Source organism: Solanum stenotomum, chromosome 2 (genome assembly GCF_019186545.1).
Source record: "Solanum stenotomum isolate F172 chromosome 2, ASM1918654v1, whole genome shotgun sequence".
NCBI classification, from domain to species: domain Eukaryota; kingdom Viridiplantae; phylum Streptophyta; class Magnoliopsida; order Solanales; family Solanaceae; genus Solanum; species Solanum stenotomum.
The window spans coordinates 14,688,303-14,714,559 of NC_064283.1; the positions used below are offsets into that span (position 1 = coordinate 14,688,303).

The 26,257-nt window shown below is 31.5% G+C and overlaps 3 protein-coding genes across 3 annotated transcripts in view; all 3 read left to right on the plus strand.

The window, feature by feature from the left end:
- The window catches only part of LOC125855112 (probable inactive ATP-dependent zinc metalloprotease FTSHI 4, chloroplastic), a 460,535-nt gene that overhangs the window by 225,206 nt on the left and 209,072 nt on the right, over nucleotides 1–26,257 (plus strand). The window lies entirely within an intron of this gene.
- Nucleotides 3,106–4,512, plus strand: LOC125855137 (wound-induced proteinase inhibitor 1-like). The gene is made up of 3 exons (XM_049534819.1): nucleotides 3,106–3,215; nucleotides 3,798–3,887; nucleotides 4,188–4,512. The coding sequence occupies exons 1-3, from the start codon at nucleotides 3,167–3,169 to the stop codon at nucleotides 4,382–4,384; spliced, it is 336 nt and encodes a 111-aa protein (XP_049390776.1). The 5' UTR covers nucleotides 3,106–3,166; the 3' UTR covers nucleotides 4,385–4,512.
- Nucleotides 16,479–18,547, plus strand: LOC125855136 (proteinase inhibitor 1-like). Its single transcript, XM_049534818.1, has 3 exons — nucleotides 16,479–16,627; nucleotides 17,131–17,232; nucleotides 18,219–18,547. The coding sequence occupies exons 1-3, from the start codon at nucleotides 16,579–16,581 to the stop codon at nucleotides 18,413–18,415; spliced, it is 348 nt and encodes a 115-aa protein (XP_049390775.1). The 5' UTR covers nucleotides 16,479–16,578; the 3' UTR covers nucleotides 18,416–18,547.

Below are 26,257 nucleotides of genomic sequence, written 5' to 3' on the forward strand. Positions count from 1 at the left end.
TAACATCTTTGGGACCATATATTTAATTAATGTGTGGTAGTTAGGATTTGAATTGTAATTGTCAAACTAGTCCCCCACCCCCCACTCCCTCCCCACCACACCCCAAAAAATAAAAATAAAACGTGACAATATGTTATACTTTCTTTGGAATAAATTAAGGTCGAGGGACCAATATGTATTCATTTTTAATTAGAAGTTTTGAATTTGAGCATTGGATGTATAAAAAAAACTTCTTAGTATAAATTTCTATTAATTGAACTTCAAAGCGAATATCAAATACCGAATAAAATTTTTTTTTAAAAAAAAATAACGATACACAATTGAGAAGAATACGAAATCTTGTTGATTTTTTTAAAAAAATAAAATAAAGAAGTTTCTCTTTTAGAATTTCAAACTACTTTAAGTGGATTTTACTTCATTTAAATCCAAAAGTTTATTTAAACAAAATTATTCCCCATTTTAAAAATAATAATTAAAACTCAGCATTATGCTCCCAAGTACCCAACCTCTATATTTCCAATTTCTAAGGAGGAAAATGATTTCCTAAGCCTTTCTTTTTTGGTAATGAAAGATATTTTTTTCATTAAGCATAATCAAGATCTTCTATGTTATTTTTTAGTAGTCTCCCATTAAAAAAAATCATACAATTAGAAAATATTCATAAACGATTATAAAATCAAATCCTTCATTTCATTCTTGTCAAATTCATAATTTACAAAATAGTAGTATTAGTGGATCGTAGATGTCCCCCGCATATTATGTTTGAATTCAATTTTCACTGTCCCCCTTCACATCCTGTGTAAATTAAAAAAAATAAATCCTAATTAGTTGGTTTAAAGGTAAAGGCCATTTTGTCCCTTACCTACAAATTGTCAATATCAATGAATACAATATTGAGAAATCAATGTCATCGATGTATTTATCATTCAAAAATAATTCCAATGTATCAACGAATATGGATGAACAAATTATAAAAATAAATAGAGGAATTAAATAATACTAGTTGATTTGTCTGTGTTTTTTTCAAAAAAGGAGGATAAAATCTCCAAAAGGAAATTGGGGTCGTTAGCCAATAATTGCATATTTGAATCATTTGACTAAGAATAGAGTTATGAGTCGAAAATTTTTCAAATGAAGGATAAAATTACTCTATATGAAATGGAGATATATTTGATCCTATTTTCATTTCCTTACAAAGTTACAAAGATTCGCTTTTAATCGATATAAAAAAATCTCGAATATAATTCATAAAATCTAGATACTATATGTTTTTTCAGTCAAATGGTGATCTTAAGTTTTGAGGGTTGTTCTATTCTAGTCCCTGTATACATAAAAATATTTTTTTTTACCCAAATTCCTCTTATTCTTTTTTTAAAAAATAAAAAATAAAAAATTCCTCTTATTAATTTCTTATAAAAATACAAAAGAAGAAACATTTTTGTCAATTACATAATAAAATACCAGAGATATCTAAAGAGTAAATGCATGATATATTGGATTCACACGCAACTTAATAAATTAAAAGGCAGAATAATTAGGAGCAATAGATTAATATAAAAAATACTAACAATTATAACACATTTTTTTTTATGTGTTTTACATGTCATTAGGGGACCATAGCAATTTTACTTTTTGGTATCAAATACTCTCTCCATCTCAAGTGATATTTAGCTATTTGAGATTCAAATTATGCGAACTTTAATTTACATTTTAAAGAATATTTATTTATCATATTAACATGAAAAGAATTGCATTATATAATACTTTTTATTTATATTTTGAAAAAAGGCTAGAGGAAGTAATAAACTATACATTATATTTATTAATTATTTAATAAACATAATTTTCACTTAAATAACACTTACTTTGGAGCAAAGAAGATAGTACAATTGAATCTCGATGAACGCAAATTGCAAACATAAAGAGTATGTATAAATGTGTGCATGGTTGAAAGGTATAATAATAATTAGAAACAATATATACCTAATTATAAATCACATTTTTGTATGGTCTATATATACTCACAAAATGGCTAATGAATAGAAACATTTTATAGGGGACCATAGTTTTTATTTTTTATAAAAAAAATATCCCTTTGTTTTTCTTTTTTTCAAGCAACAACTTGATAACAATGAGGACTATTAGTGCTGTAAAAAGAATAAGAATGATTTTGTTTATTATATTTTTAATGAAAAATGATAAATATATCCTCGAACTATCATAAATGATATGTTAAAATCCTTCATTATACTTTAAGGTTTGTACATACTCTTATCGTTAATTTTTCGAGTTGTATACCTTCAAAACTAATAGATGGACACGTGGTTTCGTCTCAATAATTTACCTGATTTTATTTATTTTCTTACCCAAAATAAAATTCAATAGATTTATCATAAATTTTATATTTGTTTCAAAATTCATTAAATATATATATTAAAATTAAAATTTGGAACTCATATATTATTATTTGAATTCGTTATCGTAAAATTTAGATTATAACATTTAACTCCTAAATCTGTTTCTATGACTTACAAAATGATTCATGAATAAAAACACTTCATAGCTAGGGACCATAGCATCTCTACTTTTGCTAGTAAATCTTTTTAAATTTCGTTTTATATTGTTTTTTTTTCCTTGTCATTATATCTAATTAATGCATTGAGAATGACTTTGAAAACATAAATAAAACGTGCCATGTCATTTTCTGAAATTTCCCCACTATTTACTAGATAAAAATTACCTTTTAATTTTTTTAGTTAAATCTTTTGAAATATACCATCACTTATTTTCCTTGTCATTATTCTTTTCTTTCTTGGCTAATGCAGTGTATATATGCCAAATGTATTGAGAAAGAAGCTGTTAGATTAGGTCTTAGGCCTAACTCACACCCCAAAAGTTAGTTCAAAGGGAAGAGGATTGCCCAAGCCTTATAAAGAGTCCACCCATTTCATTAACCACCGATGTGGGACTTTTGTCATTCTTTAACACCCCACCTCACGCCCAGTGCTTAGCATCTGGTGCGTGGACAATTTTTATTTTGGGGGGCCCCAACATCGGGTGAGACGGGCCCTGCTCTGATACGATGAAGGAAACCTCTGCTATAAATTTATGTGATACATTCATACAAATTCACTCAATTCCTTCTACTCTTTACAACTAAAAGAAAATGGAGTCAAAGTTTGCTCACATCATTGTTTTGTTTCTTCTTGCAACTTGTTAGTACCTCTCTTTCTCTCTATATATATTTCTTTTGGTCAAACACACATGCAAGAATTTATTCGAATTGTAAATAATTTATATTTCTTTTGCGATATGGTTGGGTGGGGAGAAGAAATTTCGCAAAGGGTTCACCATATACTATATTTACATTAAAAAAAGAGTTATGATCTTGTAAATATAATGTAACTAACCAGCAAAGGAGGTTCGAATGAGCAACTTGTTCAATGGCGTGTCTATTGACACCCTTTTGCTTGAAAATGTTAGCTTCGCCTCAGTTCAGATGAATCTCCTTCGACCCTTAATTGTGCCACGGATTTTTAAGCATATCATATTTTTTTGACGATCTAACTTTGAAATGACAAATACACTATAAATTACAACGTAGAAGAATTGTTACACTTTAACATGATACTTAAAAGACAACTATAAACAATCATTCATAAAAAATAGATTAATAAGCTAAAATGTTATTAAGGGGTTCATTATAATTATAACATGTTAAAATATAAAGGATAATATTTAGTTGAATGTATAAAGATAATATTCTCATTAATTGCTACTAAAATGTTTTTTTGCAGCCTTTGAAATTCTCATGGCACGAAAAGAAGGTGATGGGCGAGAAGTCATAAAACTTCTAAAGAAATTGGAATCAGAGTCTTGGTGCAAAGGTAAAATTCCTTTAAAAGATTACTTCTTTTTTTAGCTTCTCGAAAAACAGTTTTTGCTACTATTAAAAATGCTTGTTTTTTTCTTAAACGCTTGGCCAAATGATTTAATGCTTTAAAATGATTTCTTTTTAAAGAAAAAATAAGAAATCTTTTTTAAGAGCATTTTTCAAAGATGCAAAAATCATTTTTTTCACAATGATTTCAACACTTGCTATTATTATAACACATATAGACTATAGAGTATATTATTCTTGTTCTTTGTTTCTCTTATTATAATCAATTATGTGTAAATATATGTAGGAAAACAATTCTGGCCAGAACTTATTGGTGTACCAACAAAGCTTGCTAAGGAAATAATTGAGAAGGAAAATCCATCCATAAATGATGTTCCAATAATACTGAATGGCTCTCCAGTCCCATTGGATTATCGTTGTAATCGAGTTCGTCTTTTTGATAACATTTTGGGTTCTGTAGTACAAATTCCTAGGGTGGCATAATTAATGGATTATTATTGAAGTAATTAAGCAGCCACATGTCAAAAATAATTAGGGTTCATGTATGTTCATTATAATGTCTTCATGTACTCTTACTATATATAATGAAATAAATAAGTGTGGCTTAATTAAATGTATTCTCCTTAATTAATTCCTTTTTACATATTGTGTATTACTTCTTGTGTTTTAATTTGTTTGTCTGATTTTGACTTGACACATAAATCAAGAAAGTAAAAAAGATTTTTAAATCTTGTGATCCTAAAGAATCAAAAATATGTTAGTTGTTTGTCTTAATTGAATAATCTCATCGACTGTTTCAAATATCAAACCAAACTATTTGTGTCAGATTTTTAAATCTATAAACCAAATCAAACCAATTAAACTCGGGCTTTTCAACCTCGGGGTTTTTTTGGATTTTTTCGGGTTTTTTGGATTTTCGGGTTTTTTTGGATTTTTCCGGTAAAGTATTCATACAAACATATAATTTACTTGTACTTCAAATATTTCTTTAGTCCTACCAAAATACAACTATCTAAGGTGTTTCTTAAAAAAAAACACAAAATATGATATGAGTAATGACACTAAAATATCCAACAAAAAAATAATAATAATGAAATCGTGTAAAACAAATATTGCAAATTAACAAGTCATAATGAAAATGTTCATAATTTAAAAATACTAAATCATGCTAAAATAGGTTTAATAAGTATTAGTTACATGACTAAATATTAAAGAAAATTAAAATTAGATTATGTATTTGAATTGTCTAAACCAATGTAAAACCAAAGAACAAATATTCAATATTATTGTCATTCTTAGTGTTGAATTGATTTTCTTTTTGCATTAGTATTAATTTGATTTTGATTTAAGTTGTAATGACCCTAAAGGTCATTTTTGGAAATGTTCATAAAATGACCGTTTTACCCCTCCCGATAATTGCCCCGAGTCCTAATTGTTGTATTTTTCGAAGTTGGTTTGAAGGAAAATTGATGAAAAGTTGAGTTTTGGGAAAGTTGAGTTTTTAAGAGTTAAAGTTTGGTTAAAAGTGTTATTTCAAGTCATTTGGAGTTTCGAGACTCGAATCGGATTTCCGTCGATTCCAGCAGTTTTAGAATGTCGAAACGGGTCTATGAGAATTTATGGAGTCGAATTTGGAGTTAAAACGAAGATTTGAGGTCCTAAGTTGCTAAAATTGTGAAATTTTGATCAAGAATTGACTTTGGTCAACAAACGAGGTTCCGGTGCTCAAAATAGAATTCCGAGGGCACCGTTGGATTCAGGGGGTGATTCTAAGTCTAGAATGAGTCTTGGTTGAATTTTTAGAGGCCCCGAGTGCGTTTCGAGTTTTTGAGCCTAAAGTTAGTTTCTTGACGCCTTATCGGATACCGGTCAAGGAGACCTCAAATTCAAATTTCGACGATTTCATTGAGTCCGAAATGTCATTTTCAAACTAGTAGCATATTTGGTTTGTGTTCGGGAAGTGCCAAATGAGTTTTGGGTGAGCTTTTAAGCTTCTTGGATGCTTTGACATTATTTCAGCAAATTGTGGCAACTAAAGGGTTCATTACTATTTTTCAAGGTCGAAAAATTATTCCGAAGGTTCTGAAATTTTGAGCATGAATTATAGGACTTATCTGCAAATTTTGGTGCATTTTCGCTAACCCGAGATTGGACTTTTATCGCAAATAAGAAATAATTGTTTACCGAGTAGAAATGATATTTGACTGCGCAAACGAGCATGAAATTGAGCTCCGATTGAACGAGCAGGTCCGTATCATTATTTAAGACATTTACAAAAAAGAATCGGGTCATTTCACTATCGTATGAGGAAATTACGGCCTTTTTAGTGAAAGATTAACTGCTGTTTTTCTGGTGCATAACAGCCATGTAATGTTATAAAAATCTCAGACTGTGTTCATTTGGTATTTTGAGCATATCGGGAGTTCTAGAGATCGGAATGGAGTGATTCTTATGGGTTTCTTCTTGAATTAATATGAGGGTTAGTATTCAATCTTCAATTCGACATTTTCTCATAATTTCCTTATCTGGTTTTTTTTTCCTATCCGTAAATCTCTTGGGAAAAAATGGGATTTTATTGATTTGGACTCCCTTTTTGATGAAAAAGGTATATTTACGATCCTTATGTTATGGGTAAACTGATTTTAACATAAAATTATTGATTCATCGATTATTTTCATCATATTAACCGTGTACAATTTGGACTTTCCCGGTAAAGTTAAAGTTTGATAAATTGAGAATTTCAAGGTCGATCTTAACTCCGTTTTTGATAAAATTTCATATTTGAACTTATCTAAGCATGGTTAAGATGTTTTTCAAGAGATATTTCATTTTCGAGTCGGGGTTTCGGATTCGAATATTTTAGGCTTCTTCAAAAACGTGGATTTTTCTTCAAATTGAGTTTGTGAATTGATTTCAACTCCGTTTTCAAATTGGTTTTCACCATTAGCTTCCAAATACTTTAAGGATCATTTTACATCAAAAATTTCCAGATTTGGGTATCGTTTTTCGGTATGAGACTTTTGGACCGTTTTGCCCTTTTTCTCTTAATTTCTTGATTTTGGTGTCATTGGACTCGAATTGTGATTGTGAATAATTGTTTGAATAGATTATCGTGATCCGGATTATACTCGAAAAGGAAAGGCTCAAGTCAAGTAACTTTTGGAGTTCATTTTAAGGCAAGTGGCTTCCAAAGTTTGTAAAACTCTTAGACTATGCATGACTACTTTCCTAATTATGTTGGGGAGTAATGGGGATTGAGGATGGGTTTTAATTGTTGATTGAAATTGTTGTAGATGAAAGATAGGGAATAAAACGAGCTAATTGTGTTATATGTGACTTGAATTTGTTAAATAAGTCATGTGATAACTGATATTAAGGGAATAGAAAAGCATGAGTAGACTATGATTGATACAAATATTGATGTTGAGACAAATGATGTGTAATACTATGATGTGGTCGTAATATGGTTGTGATTGAGATATATGATGTGTAATACTATGATGTGATCGTGATATGATTGTGATTGATGACATGTGCATATTCATTATTCATCCCATGTGTGAACTATCTGTTGCATGAGTTCTGAGACACTGATATGAGAATGGATGGATATGAGACACAGTTGAGACTAGCTCTTGCTAGAGATATATGAGATGGACTAGCTCCGGCTAGCGATTTGGATGCCGATGGGATCTGGTTCCGGCGGTGATACATGGTCTATGTGTGGCCCCTACGGGTTCTGATTTGAATATTTAGCGAGGACTAATTACGTCAACAGATGTGTATCGTAGGACAGACATGCATCACGACTACATGACAGCATTATTGCATTTTGCATCGCATTTGCCTTATCTTTGTCTGTGATGTGTGGATTGTATCAGTTTACCCTTCTTATGTGGAATTTGATCTACTTGCTCTTATTTGTTGATCTGAGGTTGATGAGGATATACTGTTGGTTCTGGCTGTTGAATATAATCTGTTTAGTATAGGTTGGTTGGTTTGCTGCTAGATGGAAGTTTCGGTGGTTCGATTGGGATTGAAAGGAGTTGTTTGTAGTTGCTAGTTTTGCTTAGTTTAGAGTTACTTGCGAGTACCTGTGGTTTTCGGTACTCACTCTTGCTTCTACACAATTGTGTAGGTTGACAGCTCTCTCTCAGATTCGGCTTAGTATTTTCTTTAGCAGATTGAGCTTCGGGACATACTCGAGAGGTAGCGGTTCATTCCAGACGTGCCCTTGAGTTATCTATACTTTCAGTTTTGTTCTATTCGAGAACTATACTCTCAGACTTGTATATTTTTATTCAAATTCTGTATTTAGAGGTTTGTACATGTGACAACCAAATTCTGGGTAGTGTTGAGTCTTAATTAAAGTCTTCCGCTTATTTATTATCTTTTATTCTCATATTTCTACTTCTCTATCGTTGTGGTTGGGTTAGGCTGACGTGTCCGGTGGAAAATGGACACGTGCCATCACATCCGGATTTGGGGTGTGACATAAGCTTTATTATAATTGTCAACATCTGTGGACTATAATCTTTATTGAACCATTCAGAATTCTAAGTTTCAAACTTGAAATAATATATTAAAAGATAAAAACTATGAAAAGTTATAAGAAATATTTAAAAATTATATCAAAGTAAATATTTTTATGTATAAAATAAAATTTTAAATTATATATATAATGTCGGGTTGGTTTGGTCTCGGGCTGGTTTTTTTTAGTTAAAACCAAACCAACCCAAATATAGTCGAATTTTTTTTTCAATACCAAACCAAGTCAAACCAACCACTAGTTGAGTTTTTTTTCTCGGTTTGACTCGATTTGCGGTTTGATTCGATTTTCGGTTCGATTTTATACACCCCTAAATCTCATGACCAAACGGCTAAATCTCATGAGAGGCTTTCTTCAAAGATATTCAAAGTCTATTATTTATCAATAACAGTTAATATTTTATCGTATATAAACTATAATTTTCCAATTAAGAGTATTTGTTAGGCGTTAGTCCTTCACTGCTTCCTTTTTTTTTTCTTGTTATTCTGTTAGTTTGTATTTGTGTTTTCTTGTTGGTAAAATGTATATATTTTCAAATAATATTTATCCTTAAAATATTCAGTTCTCGTAATTTAAAAAATTAATCGCTATGTATCTCTCTTTAAGACTTTAACATCTTTGGGACCATATATTTAATTAATGTGTGGTAGTTAGGATTTGAATTGTAATTGTCAAACTAGTCCCCCCACTCCACCCCACCCCAAAAAATAAAAATAAAACGTGACAATATGTTATACTTTTTTTGGAATAAATTAAGAAGGTTGATGGACCAATATGTATTCATCTTTAATTAAAAGTTTTGAATTTGAGCATTGGATATATAAAAAAACTTCTCAGTATAAATTTCTATTAATTAAACTCTAAAGAGAATATTAAATACCGAATAAAAAACTAAAAAAAATAAACAAAAATAATCATACAATTGAGAAGAATATGAAATCTTGTTGATTTTTTTAAAAAAAATAATGAAGTTTCTCTTTTAGAATTTCAAACTACTTTAAGTGGATTTTACTTCATTTAAAGCCAAAAGTTTGTTTAAACTAAATTATTCCCCATTTAAAAAATAATAATTAAAATATGCTCCAACGTCCCAATAGGTCAACAAATAATATTTTTATACCAATTCCAATATTTGAAGAGTATTTTAGGCCATTTTCTATTTTTAATATCCCTTTCTTTTTCTTTATTTGTTTTTCTTTTTTCAAGCTGCTCTCCCCTTAATTTTTCGGTGAGTAAAATAACAACAGCCTGAAAAACATAAAGTGCCCCAGCTTGATAAATAATGAGGATTATTAGTGATGTATGTAAAAAGAATTAGAATGATTTTGCTTATTATATTTTTATCGGAAAAATAATAAATATATCTTCGAACTATCACAAATAGTATTAATACCCTATGTTATACTTTAAGGTTATATATACTCATACCATTAATTTTTCGAATTATGTATACCCTTAAAACTAACAAATGTACATGTGGCTTCATCTCAATAATTTACCTAATTTTTAATTATTATTTTTACCCAAAATCAAATTCAATAGATTTATCATAAATTTTATATTTGTTTTGAAATTCATTAAAAATATTTATTTGAATTTGGAACTCATGTATTATTACTTAAATTCGTTATCGTAAAATTTAAAATTATAACATGCAACTCCTAAATTTGTCTCTATTACTAACAAAATGATTCATCAATAAATACATTTCAGAGCTAGGGACCATAGTATCTTTACTTTTGCTAGTAAATCTTTTTAAATTTCATTTTATATTGTCATTATTGCTAATGCAGTGTATATCTAATGCATTGAGAAAGACTTTGAAAACATAAATAAAACGTGTCATGTCATTTTCTGAAATTTCCCTACTTTTTACTAGATAAAAATTACCTTTGAATTATTTTTTTAATTAAATTGAGAATATACCATCAATTATTGAGGATAGTATTATAATTTTTTGAGACTTATAATTTATAATACTTTAGTAATTTTTAAAAATATGTAAGTTTTATTTCAAAAAATTTAAAACTTTTATATTCAATTTGTTGTTGTTGACAAGGATGGAAAATACTATCACCATTGACGGACAAAACTTCAAGCTTAAAGTGGATTCGCAATTGAATCGAAAATTTTGAACCCAAAGTGATTTTCTTTTGTTAAAAGAGGTTGAAAATGTTATCACTATTAACGAACAAAGCTTCAAGCTTTAAGATGGGTTCAACAATTAAATCAAAAATTTTGAGGTCAAATCAACTTTTTATTGTTGAAAGGGGTTGAAAATAATTTTGAAGTAGATTTTGATGAATTGAAATTGATTTCGAACCATAATTCAGTACACCATCGATTTATTGTTGTTGATAGGGTTGGTGTACTGTTGTTTGAATTTTGGTAATGGGTATGTGAGTTTAAAATTAAAAAAATGGTTTTTTTAATTTGGGTTAAAAAAAATAAAAATCGAGTAAGGTATTGAAATGAAGCCATATGTCTATCCGCAGATTTAAAATGTGATAGCTATTATTTAAATTGCATTTGTCTGTAATGACCCGGAAGGTCATTTTTGAAAATTTTGAATATTCATTTAACTAGAGTGAACTAATGGATGGTTAATTATTAAATAACTAATTTTAGTTAATGCTTAATGAGTTAAGTTTATAATTAATTTAATATAACTTGACCCATATAGGAAAATAATTATTAGGGTTGAGAATTATTGGGTCATAATTTAAAAAAAAAAGAGAAGGCAAGAACTCAGCGGACGAAAGCGAAAGAAAAGTTCGTGGAGAACTTGTGCGGCGGGAACAAGGAGTATTTTAGGTAAATAAATAAATATGTATATGTGAAGCTAATTTTTCTATTCTTGTACAGATTGTTGCATATTATATATATATATATATATATATTGCTATGGTTGTCGGATGAAACTCTACTAGGATATGAGACTTTTCTTTGATGTTAGTTAATATTTTAATTCATTAAGAGTTTGGTGAAATTAAGGTGAAATTGTTGTATGTTAGTTAAAATGGATTGTGAGTTGTTTTGGAAATTAATGGTAACGGTGGGTGCTAATAGTATTGTTATTATTATTATATTCCTTTTTGTTTGCTGTCAATTTTTGGGGGGGATTAAGGGAATTGAATTGTTAGGAGTATATGTATAATTATTTTCCATACATGCTACCTATAGTTTCAAGTAGTAAGTTGAATGCTCACTAAAGGAGTTAGATTGTTACTCTATATAAGTTAAGGCCTAATTGATTTCTTGGGAAAATAATAATGTCATTGTTGTTCGTATTTTTGTGAATTTCAGTAGATTTACGATATTTGAAGGAATTGGAAGAATTGACAAGTTAATGGGCATCAAGAGTTAGGAACTTAATTATAAATCTGGGTAAGCTTTTGGGTCTAGGCTAAACCTATAGTGACATAAGTGTTGTTAGTTTTGGAATCTTAGTGTGACTATGTACTTGAATAGATTGCATTGATTTGGAAACTCAACGAAAAGGGAAGGCTCAAGTCTTAGAGTGATTGTTCGATTATTTGAGGCAAGTGGATTTCTAAACCCTTGTTAAGTGTATGGAATTCGTGTATTTCCTTGTAATATGTGTTTGGGGGTAATAAGACTTGGTGATGGGTTGACTTGTCTACATTGATTAATTCTAATGATGAAAAAGGGGTAGTAAAAGACAATGTGATTAATTGTTTGTGTGTGATGTGTTGAGAATGGAGAATGGCTTGAAAGACTTGTCGAATCATTGTTGATGTTGTATCATGATTGTGTTGTTGTGAATTGTGCAATATCATGAAAATGGTCATCTCCTCATCTATTTTGTGTGAACATGTCATTTGCATTGTTCTGAGACATGGTTGTGATAAGTGTTATGTGATAAGAGGATGTACCATTTTGAGGGACGTATCGCCCGCCGCGATAGATACTATATTTCGAGAGAAGTATTGCGCGCCGCGATGGTTACATTATCGAGGGTCGTATCGTGCGCCGCGATGGATGCATTGACATATATGTCCCCCATGGGTCCCGGACTGAGAGACACCGGGTGTGTATCATTAGGTCAGACATGCATCACTATACTTGACATTGCATTTCATTGCATTGCACTTCTTTATTATTGGTGAACTTGATCTTGTGTATTGCTGATCTTGTGAGTGTCTTTCTGTGGAACTTGTGACTGATGAATATTGAGCTTGTTGTTGAAGATATGCAATTGTTAGAGTGTTGTTGTTGAGGATATGAAACTGTTTTTGTTGTTGAGGTTATGAAATTGTTAGAGTGTTGTGTTGAGCTATGTGCTTTGTAAATTGTGAACTGTTATGTTGGGCTGGTTTTATACAGATTGTAGTTGTGAAGGTTCGGTTGGGGTGTAAGGAGTACTTGTATTCTATCCCCTTAGCTACTGTTTAGAGGTTTACTTGCTGAGTACCCTGTGATTTGGTACTCACCCCTTGCTACTACATTTTTTTGTAGGTTACTAGTCCGGACCTTTGTGATATTTTCTCTTCTCCTTGTCCGAGGCTTCTTGTGGAGGTTTGTGAGGTAGATGTTTTTCATTTCAGTGGACCTTCTTTCTTCTTAATTATGATCTTGTTCTATTCTAGAAACAAGTTCATTTGAGATTTGTGTTTTCTTTTGAATAAATTGTAATACTTTAGAGGCTTGTATGCGTGACAACCAGATTTTGGGGGTATTTGTTTTAATTGATTATGAATTTTTCCGCATTATATAGTAATGGTTGAGTTTTAGACCGACTGGTCTTGGTGAGATAAGACGAGTGCCATCACGTCCATTTCTGGATTGTGACATTGTCAAACTCAAACTAGTCCCCCCCAACCCCACCCCCACCACACCCAAAAGATTAAAACGTGAATAATGTGTTGTGCTAAACAAAAATATCATAAAAGGTTAAGATAGAAATATAAGTTTCTATCATCAAAGGGACCACTAGTGTTTCTCCGTCTTTAATTAGATGTTTGAGAATAAATTTGTTAGATAGTTACATATGTTTGAGAATGTGTGTTATAATGACACTTTTGTTTCTTTTAGAATCATAATATCACCCAACTATTCCTATTTTTTTCAAAATATTGTAACGACCTGATTTCCGTTGTTATGAAAAAGTCAATGGGGAAAGAATTGGGGCCAGAAAACTTTTTCGTAGTAACTTGAGATTTCCTAGCCTAGTCCAGATTTGGACGAAATCGGAGTCAGTGAGGTCTAAGAAAATCTGGTAACAAATAAGAAATTTGATTACATTAATGGATAGCTAAGACGTTAAGGAACCCGTACGACTTTACGGAATTAAATTCGGGCAAGTAGAACTCCTGAAACTGAACTTAGCGTAAACGGGTATTTTCTGAGTGTCATGGGATGAAGGTGTGTTGTGAAAATAGGGGTTTGGAATTCTTAAATTGCGCACTGGTTCCGTGCAAGCCGCTGTGGCCGGATTATTCTCGCCAGGGCGGGGCCGCTGTGGTGGGTTAGGGACGCCATAGCGGGACACACGCGACTAAAGTCGGAAATAAAATCCCAAAAATATTTTGTTCTGAACTTTTCGACTTTGAGAGCCAAGGAACGACCCCAGGTGTGTTCTTGATGTTTTTCACTATTCTTGAGGCTAAAAGTAAGGTTTTTACTCCTCGAATTCATGTTTCGATCCGTAGAACGTAGTTTCTTGGGTAATTATCATTGGGGAAAGGTTTTGATCTGAAGTTAATGGTGGAAAAAGCCCTAATTTAGATATTGGGATCTTGGGTTGGCCTAGGGTTGATAATGTTGATTATAATCCGGGTAATTAGGCCTCGTTTATTGATCCTTGTGTTAATTGTATGTTTTTAGACCACGAACAAGTGGGAAGAATCCGGAAAGGGAAGATTCAAGTGCTTTAGGGGATTCAAGCTTGGATTCGAGGTAGGTGATGATTGTGATTTCATGTTGGTGTGATATATGTTTGCAATTGCTCATTATAATGGATGTATGTATGCGAATATTGCATTATTGATCACCATAATCATAAATGAGGATAATTGGATAATTGTATGTCATGAATCACCTCTGTTGTATGATTGTGAGAATATACTTTGTGATTGTGATTGTGATTTGTTGAATGGATCGGGTGTTACGTTCTGACACACTAACTTGGATCAATTGCCACATTCCGGCATAAGTATGGGATCGATTGCCACGTTCCAGCATAAATATTGGATCGAGTACCACGAATCAGTATACTAACAGTTTGGGTTTGGGTTCCATGAGAGAACCATTGAATTAGTTTCCGTGAAAGGACTATTGAATTGTGTTATGTACCTACTTGTGATGATTACGTTCATATATAATGGTGATTGAGGTTGAAAGATTGTTTGTTGCTCTAAAATGATAATCAATATGTATTGTTGAGAAGGTGGAATGCTACATTGATCCTGAAAAGATGACTAATATTGTATATGTTTGATATATGTCTGTTTTAATGTTGTACTTACTTGCATGTGTTTCACTTATTGGGATAGCTGCGTGATCCTACCAGTACACTGTGATTGTGTACTGATACTACACTTGCTTGTTCTTTGTTGAGTACAGGGCATTTTCAGGCGGCTATTGTTAGACCTCAGCTAGGTGACTATTGAGCGTGACCGTATTCAAGGGTGAGCCAGTTCTTTCAGGCTTCCGTGGATCTTTCTTGTTTAAGTCCACTCTCTTCGGACTCAGACTATTTGTTAAAGGTGTTTGTTTAGTTTCGAGGTTGTACCCTTTGTTCTTAGACTTGTCGTTCATAGGGTTTAGGTACAATGACTTTCAGGTTCTAGAGGTTGAATTTCCGCATTAGTTTGGTTAGTTAATTGTTTAAACCTTTGAAGTTTATGGGGACTCCATTTTTATTGCCATTTAAACCTGTTTTCGTATCTTTAAATGCCTTAGTTTTTAGTTAAGTTGTTAGTTGGGTTGTAGTAATGGTTCTCCCACCGGAGGGTTAGTGTGGGTGCCAATCACGACGGTCCGAGTCGTGACATATATTCCTCTCTTTTAATGGGATGACATTTCACATTATTTTATTTTTTTTAACAAAAAGTTTTTAAACAATACAATAAAAGCTTGTTTAACGTTTTTATAAGCAACTTCTTTTAGATATTAATTTAAATATTTACGCATTCTTGAATTTTATAAAAGGTAATAAAATTTTAAAAATATATAAAAATAAATAATAAATATTAGTTCATTTTAATTTAAAATTTGATTACCTTTTATAAAATTCAAGAATAGGTACATATTTCAATTGAATACCTAAAAAAATTGTTTATAGAAACATTAAACAACTTTTTATTGTATTGTTAAGAAAAAATGTTTTTTTTTAAAAAAATAATGTAGCATGACATATCACTAGGAGAGAGGAGTATATTTTGAGGAAAATAGAATTTGATGATATTGTGGTCTTAAAGAAATAAAAGTGCATTGTAGGGCAAATTTTCAAACATAAATGATTATCTAAGAAATTTACTTGAGATTTTGAGTTTGAGCCTTGAATATAAAAAACTTCTCAATATATTTTCTTTTAGAATTTCAAACTACTTTAATGGATTTTCCTTCATTTAAAAAATAATTAAAAAAACTCGACATGATGCTCTAACCATTATATTTTTCAATTTCTATGGAGGAAAATGATCTCCTAGTGCACTTACAATTTGAATGAAAAGATTATGCTTACAAAGATCTCCACCATGTACTTTATGAATTTATTGTTCTTCCATGTTTTCTTTAAAAAAAATCATATAACTAGAAAATATTTATAACCGATTATAAAATCAAATTTCATGTTTCATTTTTGTCAAATTCATAAATTATAAAATAGTGATATCGGTGGATGTCCCTCACCTACTACGTGTAAATTCAATTTCACTGTCCCCTTTACATTTTGTGTGTAAATTAAAAATAATAGTTGTATCCTAATTAGTGGCTTTAAAGGAAAAGACCATTTTGTACCTTATCTTCAAATTGTACAACATGTGGTTAGAGACCACTAGTATGTAGTACCTCACTACAATGAAGGCAACATCTGCCTATAAATTTGTGTGATGCACTCTTACAAATTAACTCAATTTCTTCTACTCTTTACAACTATAAGAAAATGGAGGCAAAGTTTGCTCACATCATTGTTTTCTTTCTTCTTGCAACTTGTTAGTACCCCCGACCCCCCACCCCCCCCCTCTCTCTCTATATATATATGCAAGATTATTATTAGAGTTGTAAATGGATAGGTGGGTGGGCGGGAAAGAAGAATTTTCAAGGAGTTCACCATCTACTATATATTTATACATAAAAAAAGTTTGATCTTGTAAATACAATGTGCTTCTTTGTATTTTGACTTCCTTAATGAAAGTATTGGTTCTACCACGGTTCCAATGAATCTACTTCTACCCTTTCTTATGCCAGATATTTCTAGACATCATAACTTTCTTACATTCTAACTTGAAATGAGAAATACATTATACATAATAATGTAGAAGAATTGTTACACTATATATTAGCATAATAACTTTAAAAATTAATTATAAATAACCGTTCATATTAATAAGGTAGAATATAATTAAGGGGTTAACTATAATAACATGTTAAAATATATTGAATATATAAAAATAATATTTTTCACTAATTACTATTGAAATGTTTTTTTTTACAGCCTTTGAAACTTTCAATGCACAAAGTGAAGGGCTAGAATTCATCAAACTTCTAAAGGAATTGAAATCTGTTCATGAGTCCAAGCCCAACTTGGAATGCCAAGGTTTGTCATTTCTCCCTACTTTTTGTTCCTTATATTTGGGGATTTGACTTGTTTCCATTACATTTTCTATTCATTTTCTCAAATGCATATTTAAATGAGTAATACTTTTCATATTTAAAATTTAAAGATCTGAATTTAATTTAATTTAGCAAGCCTCTTAACAATGATTACATTAGTTAAGAAAATGGAGATGAGTCAAATTCCTTATATTACATCAGTTTCATGGTTAATTCAATATTTGCCACAATCATATATGAGTAAGTGTGCACATAGGTTGAGTTGGTTCGAATTTTTACTAAAAAAATCAAATCAAGCTATATATATATATATATATATTAATCATTTAAAAAAAATATATGTTCTAATATTAGAACACAATTTGTGCTTGGTCAATGTTCTAAAATCCTTTTAAGGGACAAAAAAAAATTAGCTTCTGAAAAAACATTTTTTTCTACTACAAAAAAACACATATTTTTTTTTCTTAAACCTTGGCCAAACACCTCGATTCTCTAAAACATGTGCCTTTGTAATAATAGCTAAAAACATTTTTGACTTCCTAGAAATTTGACCAAACAAAATATAAATCATTCAACTCCGAGGAAATAATTTTAATAATTCAGTTGATTGATTGCATAAACTTTCACATTATTGGTGAAGATTCGATTCCCCACCTTATAATCTCTTCCCACGTTTCTCCTCCCCCTGCCCCCCACAACAACATACCTAATGAAGTCTCACTAAGTCATGAAGGTAGAAAAATTATTTTCGAAAGACCTTCGGCTCAAGTCCATCCCCTACCCCGGCCCCAATTTTCAAAAAAATAATAGATGAGATAGTTACACACTTCAATATGATATCAGAGCAGATAGAGGTCCTGGTTACCCACTTCAATATCAACTCCATGTTTGCTATTATTATAACACATATAAAGTATATTATTCTTGTTCTTTCTTTCTCTCATTATAATTAATTATGTGTATATGTAGGAAAACCAATGTGGCCAGAACTTATTGGTGTACCAGCACAGTATGCTAAGGGAATAATTGAGAAGGAAAATTCATTCATAACTGATGTTGAGATAGTATTGAATGGTTCTCCAGTCACAGCTGATTTTAGTTGTAATCGAGTTCGTATTGTTGTAAACATCTTGGATTATGCTGTATCAATGCCTGTGATTGGTTAATTAATGGATTATTGAAGTAATTAAGCAGCCACATGTGAAAAAAATAATAATTAGGGTTCATGTATGTTGATTATAATGTATCCATGTACTCTTACTATATATAATGAAATAAATAAGTGTGGCTTCATTAAATGTACTCTCCTTAATTAATTCCTTTTATATATTGTGCTTTAATTCGTTTGTTTCAATTTGTTTGTCTTATTTGACTTGCACAAAATTTTAAAAAGTAAAAAAGACATATGAGCAAGTACTTCTAATTTGTAGATTTATCAATGAATACAAGAGTGAGAAAATTTGGCCAAATTTGCTGAATTTTTGAATAATAAATATACTGAATTTTGAATAATGTAATGTCATCGATGTATTTTGAATAAGAAATACAAAGTGTCGATAGTATTTCTCATTCAAAATACAATATATATATATATATATATATATATATATCAACAAATGAAGGAGTACTGCATCAAACATGTATCAATGAATATAAGGATGAGAAAATCAATATCATGGATGTATTTATTATTCAAAAAATCTTCCAATGTATCTCTCTGTTCTTTAAAACAGTCAAAAATATAATTTAACAAACGATTCTAATTCGTAGATGTAACAACAATTATGGACGAACAAATAAAAATAAAGAGAGGAATTAAATAGTAGTTGATTTAGTTGTGCTTTTTTTATAAAGGAGAATAAAATTTCCAAAAGAGAATTGGGGGTCGTTAGCCAATATTTGCATATTTGGACCATTTGACTAACGATAGATTTATGAGTCGAAAACTTTTCAAATGAAGAATAAAATAACTCTATATAAAATAGAGATATGTTTGATCCTTTTTTCATTATTTTACAAAGTTTATAAAATAGGTTCTCTTTCAATCAGTACCAAAAACTTCCAAATATACTAGTATATGTTTTTTTACCCAATTGGTAACCATTAAGTTTGAGGGTTGCTCTATTTTAGTCCTTGTATATATAAAAATATTTTTTTAACCCAAATTTCTCTTATTAATTTCTTATAAGTATACAAAAAATAAAGAAATAATTGTGTCCATTACTTATAAAAATATCAGAGATATCTAAAGAGTAAATGCATGGTTAATAGAAAATATTGGATTCACACGCAATTTAATAAATTGAAAAGCATAATAATTAGGAGCAATATATCAATATTAAAAATACTTACAATTATAAAACATTTTTTATATGTTCTGTATATGACAAAATGACTCATAAATATAAGAACATTACATTAGGGGACCATAGCTTCTTTTTTTATATAAAAATTCAAAAATTCAGCTATGAAATTATTATTAATTTTTTATCAAATAGTTCATAGTAAATATTTCTTATGATGATCCGTCATTAGATAAAATAATATATATATATATATATATATATATATGACACCCAACTTAAGACAAAAAGTCTCACATCGATAAAAACACAGGAAAGATGTTGGATATATAACTTATAAGAAAGCAGTCCTTACTAATTAAAGACGTGTTTTAAAGTCATGCAGGCATAAGCCAAAAGCGACTAACATCACTAGCGAGCTGGGCCGTTACAACTTTCATAAATAAATATATACTCATGTAGTCATGTAAGACATCAAATACGCTCTCTGTCTCAAATGATATTTTAGCTAAACGAGATTCAAATTATACAAACTTCAATTTACATTTTAAAGAATATTTTTTTTATTATATTGACATGAGAAGAGTTGCATTATATAATACTTTTTGAACATTGAAAAAAGGCTAGAGGCCAAGAGTAGTAAACTAAACGAACGTGATTTTAACTTAAATATCGTTTATTTTGGAGTTAAGAAAATAATATAATTGAATCTCAATGAGCAAAAATCATAACATAAAGAGTATGTATATGCATGGATGATTGAAAGACATAATAACTACGAACAATATATCAATATCAAGTACCTATAATTATAAATCACATTTTTTGTGTGTTCTATATACTAACAAGATGACTCATGAATAAAAACATTTTACAGGGGACCATAGGTTTTTTTTTTAATATCCCTTTCTTTTTCTTTTTGTTTCTTTTATTTGTACTTTTTTTATTGGTGAAGTGTATATTATTTGGATAAGATCTATCTTTAAAATATTGAATTTACTTGAATTCAGAAAACAATTGCATTGTATATTTATTTAAGACTTTAAAATCTTTGGGACCATAAATTTATTTAATGTGTGGTAGGTAGGGTTTGAATTGCAATTGTCAAATTAGTCCCCCCATTACACCCCAAAAAATAAAAATAAAACGTGATAACGTGTTATACTTTCTTTGGAACAAATAAGAAGGTGTAGGGACCAGTAGCAAACAAAAATATCATTATAAGTGGGGAAAGATAAATATGTATATTCATCTTTAAATAGAGGTTTCAGATTTAAGCACTGAATATAAAAAAAAAAAATTCTCAGTATAAATTTCTATTAATTAAACTCCAAATCAGATATCAAATACCGAATGAAAAACTAACAAAGGTATACACAATTGAGAAGAATACAAAATCTAGCTAGCCTTGTTATTATAAAATAAAGAAGTCAAATTACCAATAAATTAATTAAGTTTCTTTTTTTCCCCCTATTTTGAGGCAATTTTATTGATTTTTTAAAAACGAAAGAAGTTTCTGTAATAACCCTGAAGGTCATTTTTGGAAATTTTCTTAAAATGACCGTTTTACCCCTCCCGATAGTTTCCCCGAGTCCTAATTGTTGTATTTTCGAAGTTGGTTTGGAGGAAAATTGATGAAAAGTTGAGTTTTTAAGAGTTAAAGTTTGGTTAAAAGTGCTATTTCGAGTCATTTGGAGTTTTGAGACTCGAATCGGATTTTCGTCGATTCCAGCAGTTTTAGAATGTCGAAATGGGTCTGTAAGAATTTACGGAGTCGAATTTGGAGTTAAAACGAAGATTTGAGGTCCTAAGTTGCTAAAATTGTGAAATTTTTATCAAGAGTTGACTTTGGTGAACAAACGAGGTTCCGGTACTCGAAATGGAATTCTGAGGGCACCGTTGGATTCAGGGGGTGATTCTAAGTCTAGAATGAGTCTTGGTTGAATTTTTAGAGGCCCCGAGTGGGTTTCGAGTTTTTGAGCCTAAAGTTAGTTTCTTGACGCCTTATCGGATACCGGGTCAAGGAGAGCTCGAATTCAAATTCCGACGATTTCATTGAGTCCGAAATGTCATTTTCAAGCTAGTAGCATATTTGGTTTGTGTTCGGGAAGTGCCAAATGAGTTTTGGGTGAGCTTTTAAGCTTCTTGGATGTTTTGACACTATTTTAGCAAATTGTGGCAACTAAAGGGTTCATTATTAGTTTTGAAGGTCAAAAAATTATTCCGAAGGTTCTGAAATTTTGAGCTGAATTATAGGACTTATCTGAAATTTTGGTGCATTTTCGCTAACTCGAGATTGGACTTTTATCGCAAATTAGAAATAATTGTTTACCGAGTAGAAATGATATTTGACTGGGCAAATGAGCATGAAATTGAGCTCCGATTGAACGAGCAGGTCCGTATCATTATTTAAGACATTTACAAAAATGAATCGGGTCATTTCACAATCGTATGAGGAAATTACGGCCTTTTTAGTGAAAGATTAACTGCTGTTTTTCTGGTGCATAACAGCCATGTACTGTTATAAAAATCTCAGACTGTGTTCATTTGGTATTTTGAGCATATCGGGAGTTCTAGAGATCGGAATGGAGTGATTCTTGCGGGTTTCTTCTTGAATTAATATGAGGGTTAGTATTCAATCTTCAATTCGACATTTTCTCATAATTTCTTTATCTGGTTTTTTTTCCTATCCGTAAATCTCTTGGGAAAAATTGGGGTTTTATCGATTTGGACTCCCTTTTGATGAAAAAGGTATATTTACGATCCTTATGTTATGGATAAGCTGATTTTAACATAAAATTATTGACTCATCGATTATTTTCATCATATTAACCGCGTACAATTTGGACCTTCCCGGTAAAGTTAAAGTTTGACAAATTGAGAATTTCAAGGTCGATCTTAACTCCGTTTTTTATGAAATTTCATATTTGAACTTATCTAAGCATGGGTAAGATGTTTTTCAAGAGATATTTCATTTTCGAGTCGGGGTTTCGGATCCGAATATTTTAGGCTTCTTCANAAACGAAGATTTGAGGTCCTAAGTTGCAAAAATTGTGAAATTTTGATCAAGAATTTGACTTTGGTCAACAAACGAGGTTCCGGTGCTCGAAATGGAATTTCGAGGGCACCGTTGTATTCAGGGGGTGATTCTAAGTCTGGAATGAGTCTTGGTTGAATTTTTAGAGGCCCCGAGTGCGTTTCGAGTTTTTGAGCCTAAAGTTAGTTTCTTGACGCCTTATCTGATTTCGGGTCAAGGAGACCTCGAATTCAAATTCTGATGATTTCATTGAGTCTGAAATGTCATTTTCAAGCTAGTAGCTTATTTGGTTTGTGTTTGTGAAGTGCCAAATGAGTTTTGGGTGAGCTTCAAAGCTTCTCGAATGCTTTGACACTATTTCAGCAAATTGTGGCAACTAAAGGGTTCATTATTAGTTTTAAAGGTCAAAAAATTATTCCGAAGGTTCTGAAATTTTGAGCATGAATTATAGGACTTATCTGCAAATTTTGGTGCATTTTCGCTAACCCGAGATTGGACTTTTATCACAAATAAGAAATAATTATTTACCGAGTAGAAATAATATTTGACTGGGCAACGAGCATGAAATTGAGCCCCGGTTGAACGAGCAGGTCCGTATCATTATTTAAGACATTTACAAAAATGAATCGGGTCATTTCACTATCGTATGAGGAAATTACGGCCTTTTTAGTGAAAGATTAACTGCTGTTTTTCTGGTGCATAACAGCCATGTACTGTTATAAAAATCTCAGACTGTGTTCATTTAGTATTTTGAGCATATCGGGAGTTCTAGAGATCGGAATGAAGTGAGTCTTACGGGTTTCTTCTTGAATTAATATGAGGGTTAGTATTCAATCTTCAATTCGACATTTTCTCATAATTTCTTTATCTGTTTTTTTTTTCCTATCCGTAAATCTCTTGATAAAAATTGGGGTTTTATCGATTTGGACTCCCTTTTTGATGAAAAAGGTATATTTACGATCCTTATGTTATGGGTAAACTGATTTTAACATAAAATTATTGATTCATCGATTATTTTCATCATATTAACCGCGTACAATTTGGACTTTCCCGGTAAAGTTAAAGTTTGATAAATTGAGAATTTCAAGGACGATCTTAACTCCGTTTTTTATGAAATTTCATATTTGAACTTATCTAAGCATGGGTAAGATGTTTTTCAAGAGATATTTCATTTTCGAGTCGGGGTTTCGGATCCGAAAATTTTAGGCTTCTTTGAGAACGTGTATTTAACTTCAAATTGAGTTTGTGAATTGATTTCAACTCTGTTTTCAAATTGGTTTTCACCATTAGCTTCCAAATACTTTAAGGATCATTTTACATAAAAAATTTCCAGATTTGGGTATCTTTTTTCGGTATGAGACTTTTGGACCGTATTACCCTTTTTCCCTAAATTTCTTAATTTTGGTGTCATTGGACTCAAATTGTGATTGTGAATAATTGTTTGAATAGATTATCGTGATCCGAATTATACTCGGAAAGGAAAGGTTCAAGTCAAGTAACTTTTGGAGTTCGTTTTAAGGCAAGTGGCTTCCAAACTTTGTAAAACTCTTAGACTACGCATGACTACTTTCCTAATTGTGTTGGGGAGTAATGGGGATTGAGGATGAGTTTTATTTGTTGATTAAAATTGTTGTAAATGAAATATGGGGAATAAAACGAGCTAAATGTGTTATATGTGACTTGAATTTGTTGAATAAGTCATGTGATAACTGATATTGAAGGGATAGAAGAGTATGAGTAGGCTATGATTGATACAGACATTGATGTTGAGACAGATGATGTGTAATACTATGATGTGGTCGTGATATGGTTGTGATTGAGATAGATGATGTGTAATACTATGATGTGATCGTGATATGATTGTGATTGATGACATGTGCATATTCATTATTCATCCCATGTGTGAACTATCTGCTGCATGAGTTCTGAAACACTGATATGAGGATGGATGGATATGAGACACAGTTGAGACTAGCTCCGGCTAGAGATATATGAGATGGACTAACTCCGGCTAGCGATTTGGATGCCGATGGGATCTGGTTCCGGCGGTGATACATGGTCCATGTGTGGCCCCCATGGGTTCTAATTTGAGTATTCAACGCGGATTGATTACTTCAACAGATGTGTATCGTAGGACAGACATGCATCACGACTACATGACATCATTATTGCATTTTGCATCGCATTTGCCTTATCTTTGTCTGTGATGTGTGGATTGTATCGGTTTACCCTTCTTATCTGGAATTTGATCTACTTGCTCTTATTTATTGATCTGAGGTTGATGAGGATATATTGTTGGTTCTGGCTGTTGAATATGATCTGTTTAGTATAGGTTGGTTTGTTTGCTGCTAGATTGAAGTTTCGGTGGTTCGGTTGGAATTGAAAGGAGTTGTTTGTAGCTGCTAGTTTTGCTTAGTTTAGAGTTACTTGCGAGTACCTGTGGTTTTCGGTACTCACCCTTGCTTCTACATAATTCTGTAGGTTGACAGCTCTCTCTCAGATTCGGCTTAGTATTTTCTTTAGCAGATTGAGCTTCGGGACATACTCGAGAGGTAGCGGTTCATTCCAGACGTGCCCTTGAGTTATCTTTACTTTCAGTTTTGTTCTATTCGAGAACTATACTTTGAGACTTGTATATTTGTCACGACCCAAAAATGGACGTGATGACACTCGCTTTATCCCACCAAGACAAGTCAGCCTAAAACTCAACCATTACAATAAAATGCGGAAATTTTATAATCAACTCAAAAATACCCTCAAAATCTGGTTGTCACGTGTACAAGCCTCTAATGTAAATACTAGAATTGAAATAAAATACGCAAGTCTCAAATGACGTTGTCTTTCAAGTAAAAACAAAATCATAAACAGGAGTAAGAAGGTTCGCTGAGATGACAAACAGCTACCTCTCAGATCTCCACAGAAAACCTCGGAAACGAAGAGAATGGAAGGTATCATGAAGACCCGGGCTCGTAACCTACAAAAGATTGAAGAAGCAAGGGGTGAGTACCAAACCACACGGTACTCAACAAGCAAACCTCTAAACACAAGCTAAGAGTATAGAATACGGGTATTCCTTACATCCCATCCTAACCTCCATAACTACAACCTACATAAAACCAGCCCAACCTAACAATTCACAGTTTACAAAGCATACAGCTCAACAACAGCACTCTAACAGATCATATATTCTCAATAACAACTCAATATTCATCAATGACAAATTTCACAGAAAGGCACTCACAAGATCAGCAACACACAAGATCAAGTTCATCAATAACAAAAATGTGCAATGTAATGTCAAGTATAGTGATGCATGTCTGACCTAATGATACACACCCGCTGTCTCTCAGTCCGGGACCCATGGGGGACATATCTGTCCATGCATCCATCGCGGCGCGCGATACGACCCTCGATAATAGTAACCATCGCGGCGCGCGATACGTCCCTCGAAATATAGTATCTGTCGCGGCGCGCGACACGTCCCTCGAAATATAGTATCCATCGCGGCGCGCGATACATCCCTCGAAATGGTACATCCTCTTTATTTTCTTATTCTTTCTCAATGCACATAATACTTGTCATAACCATGTCTCAGAACAATGCAAATGACATGTTCACACAAATAATCAGGAGATGACCATTTTCATAACATTGCACAATTCACAACA

Excerpts from the sequence above, each read along its gene's own strand:
- LOC125855137 (XM_049534819.1), top strand. The coding sequence starts at position 3,167 with ATGGAGTCAAAGTTTGCTCACATCATTGTTTTGTTTCTTCTTGCAACT. Across the intron at positions 3,216-3,797 it reads TTTGTTTCTTCTTGCAACTT|CCTTTGAAATTCTCATGGCA; the intron begins GTTAGTACCTCT and ends GTTTTTTTGCAG. Across the intron at positions 3,888-4,187 it reads ATCAGAGTCTTGGTGCAAAG|GAAAACAATTCTGGCCAGAA; the intron begins GTAAAATTCCTT and ends AAATATATGTAG.
- LOC125855136 (XM_049534818.1), top strand. The coding sequence starts at position 16,579 with ATGGAGGCAAAGTTTGCTCACATCATTGTTTTCTTTCTTCTTGCAACT. Across the intron at positions 16,628-17,130 it reads TTTCTTTCTTCTTGCAACTT|CCTTTGAAACTTTCAATGCA; the intron begins GTTAGTACCCCC and ends TTTTTTTTACAG. Across the intron at positions 17,233-18,218 it reads GCCCAACTTGGAATGCCAAG|GAAAACCAATGTGGCCAGAA; the intron begins GTTTGTCATTTC and ends GTGTATATGTAG.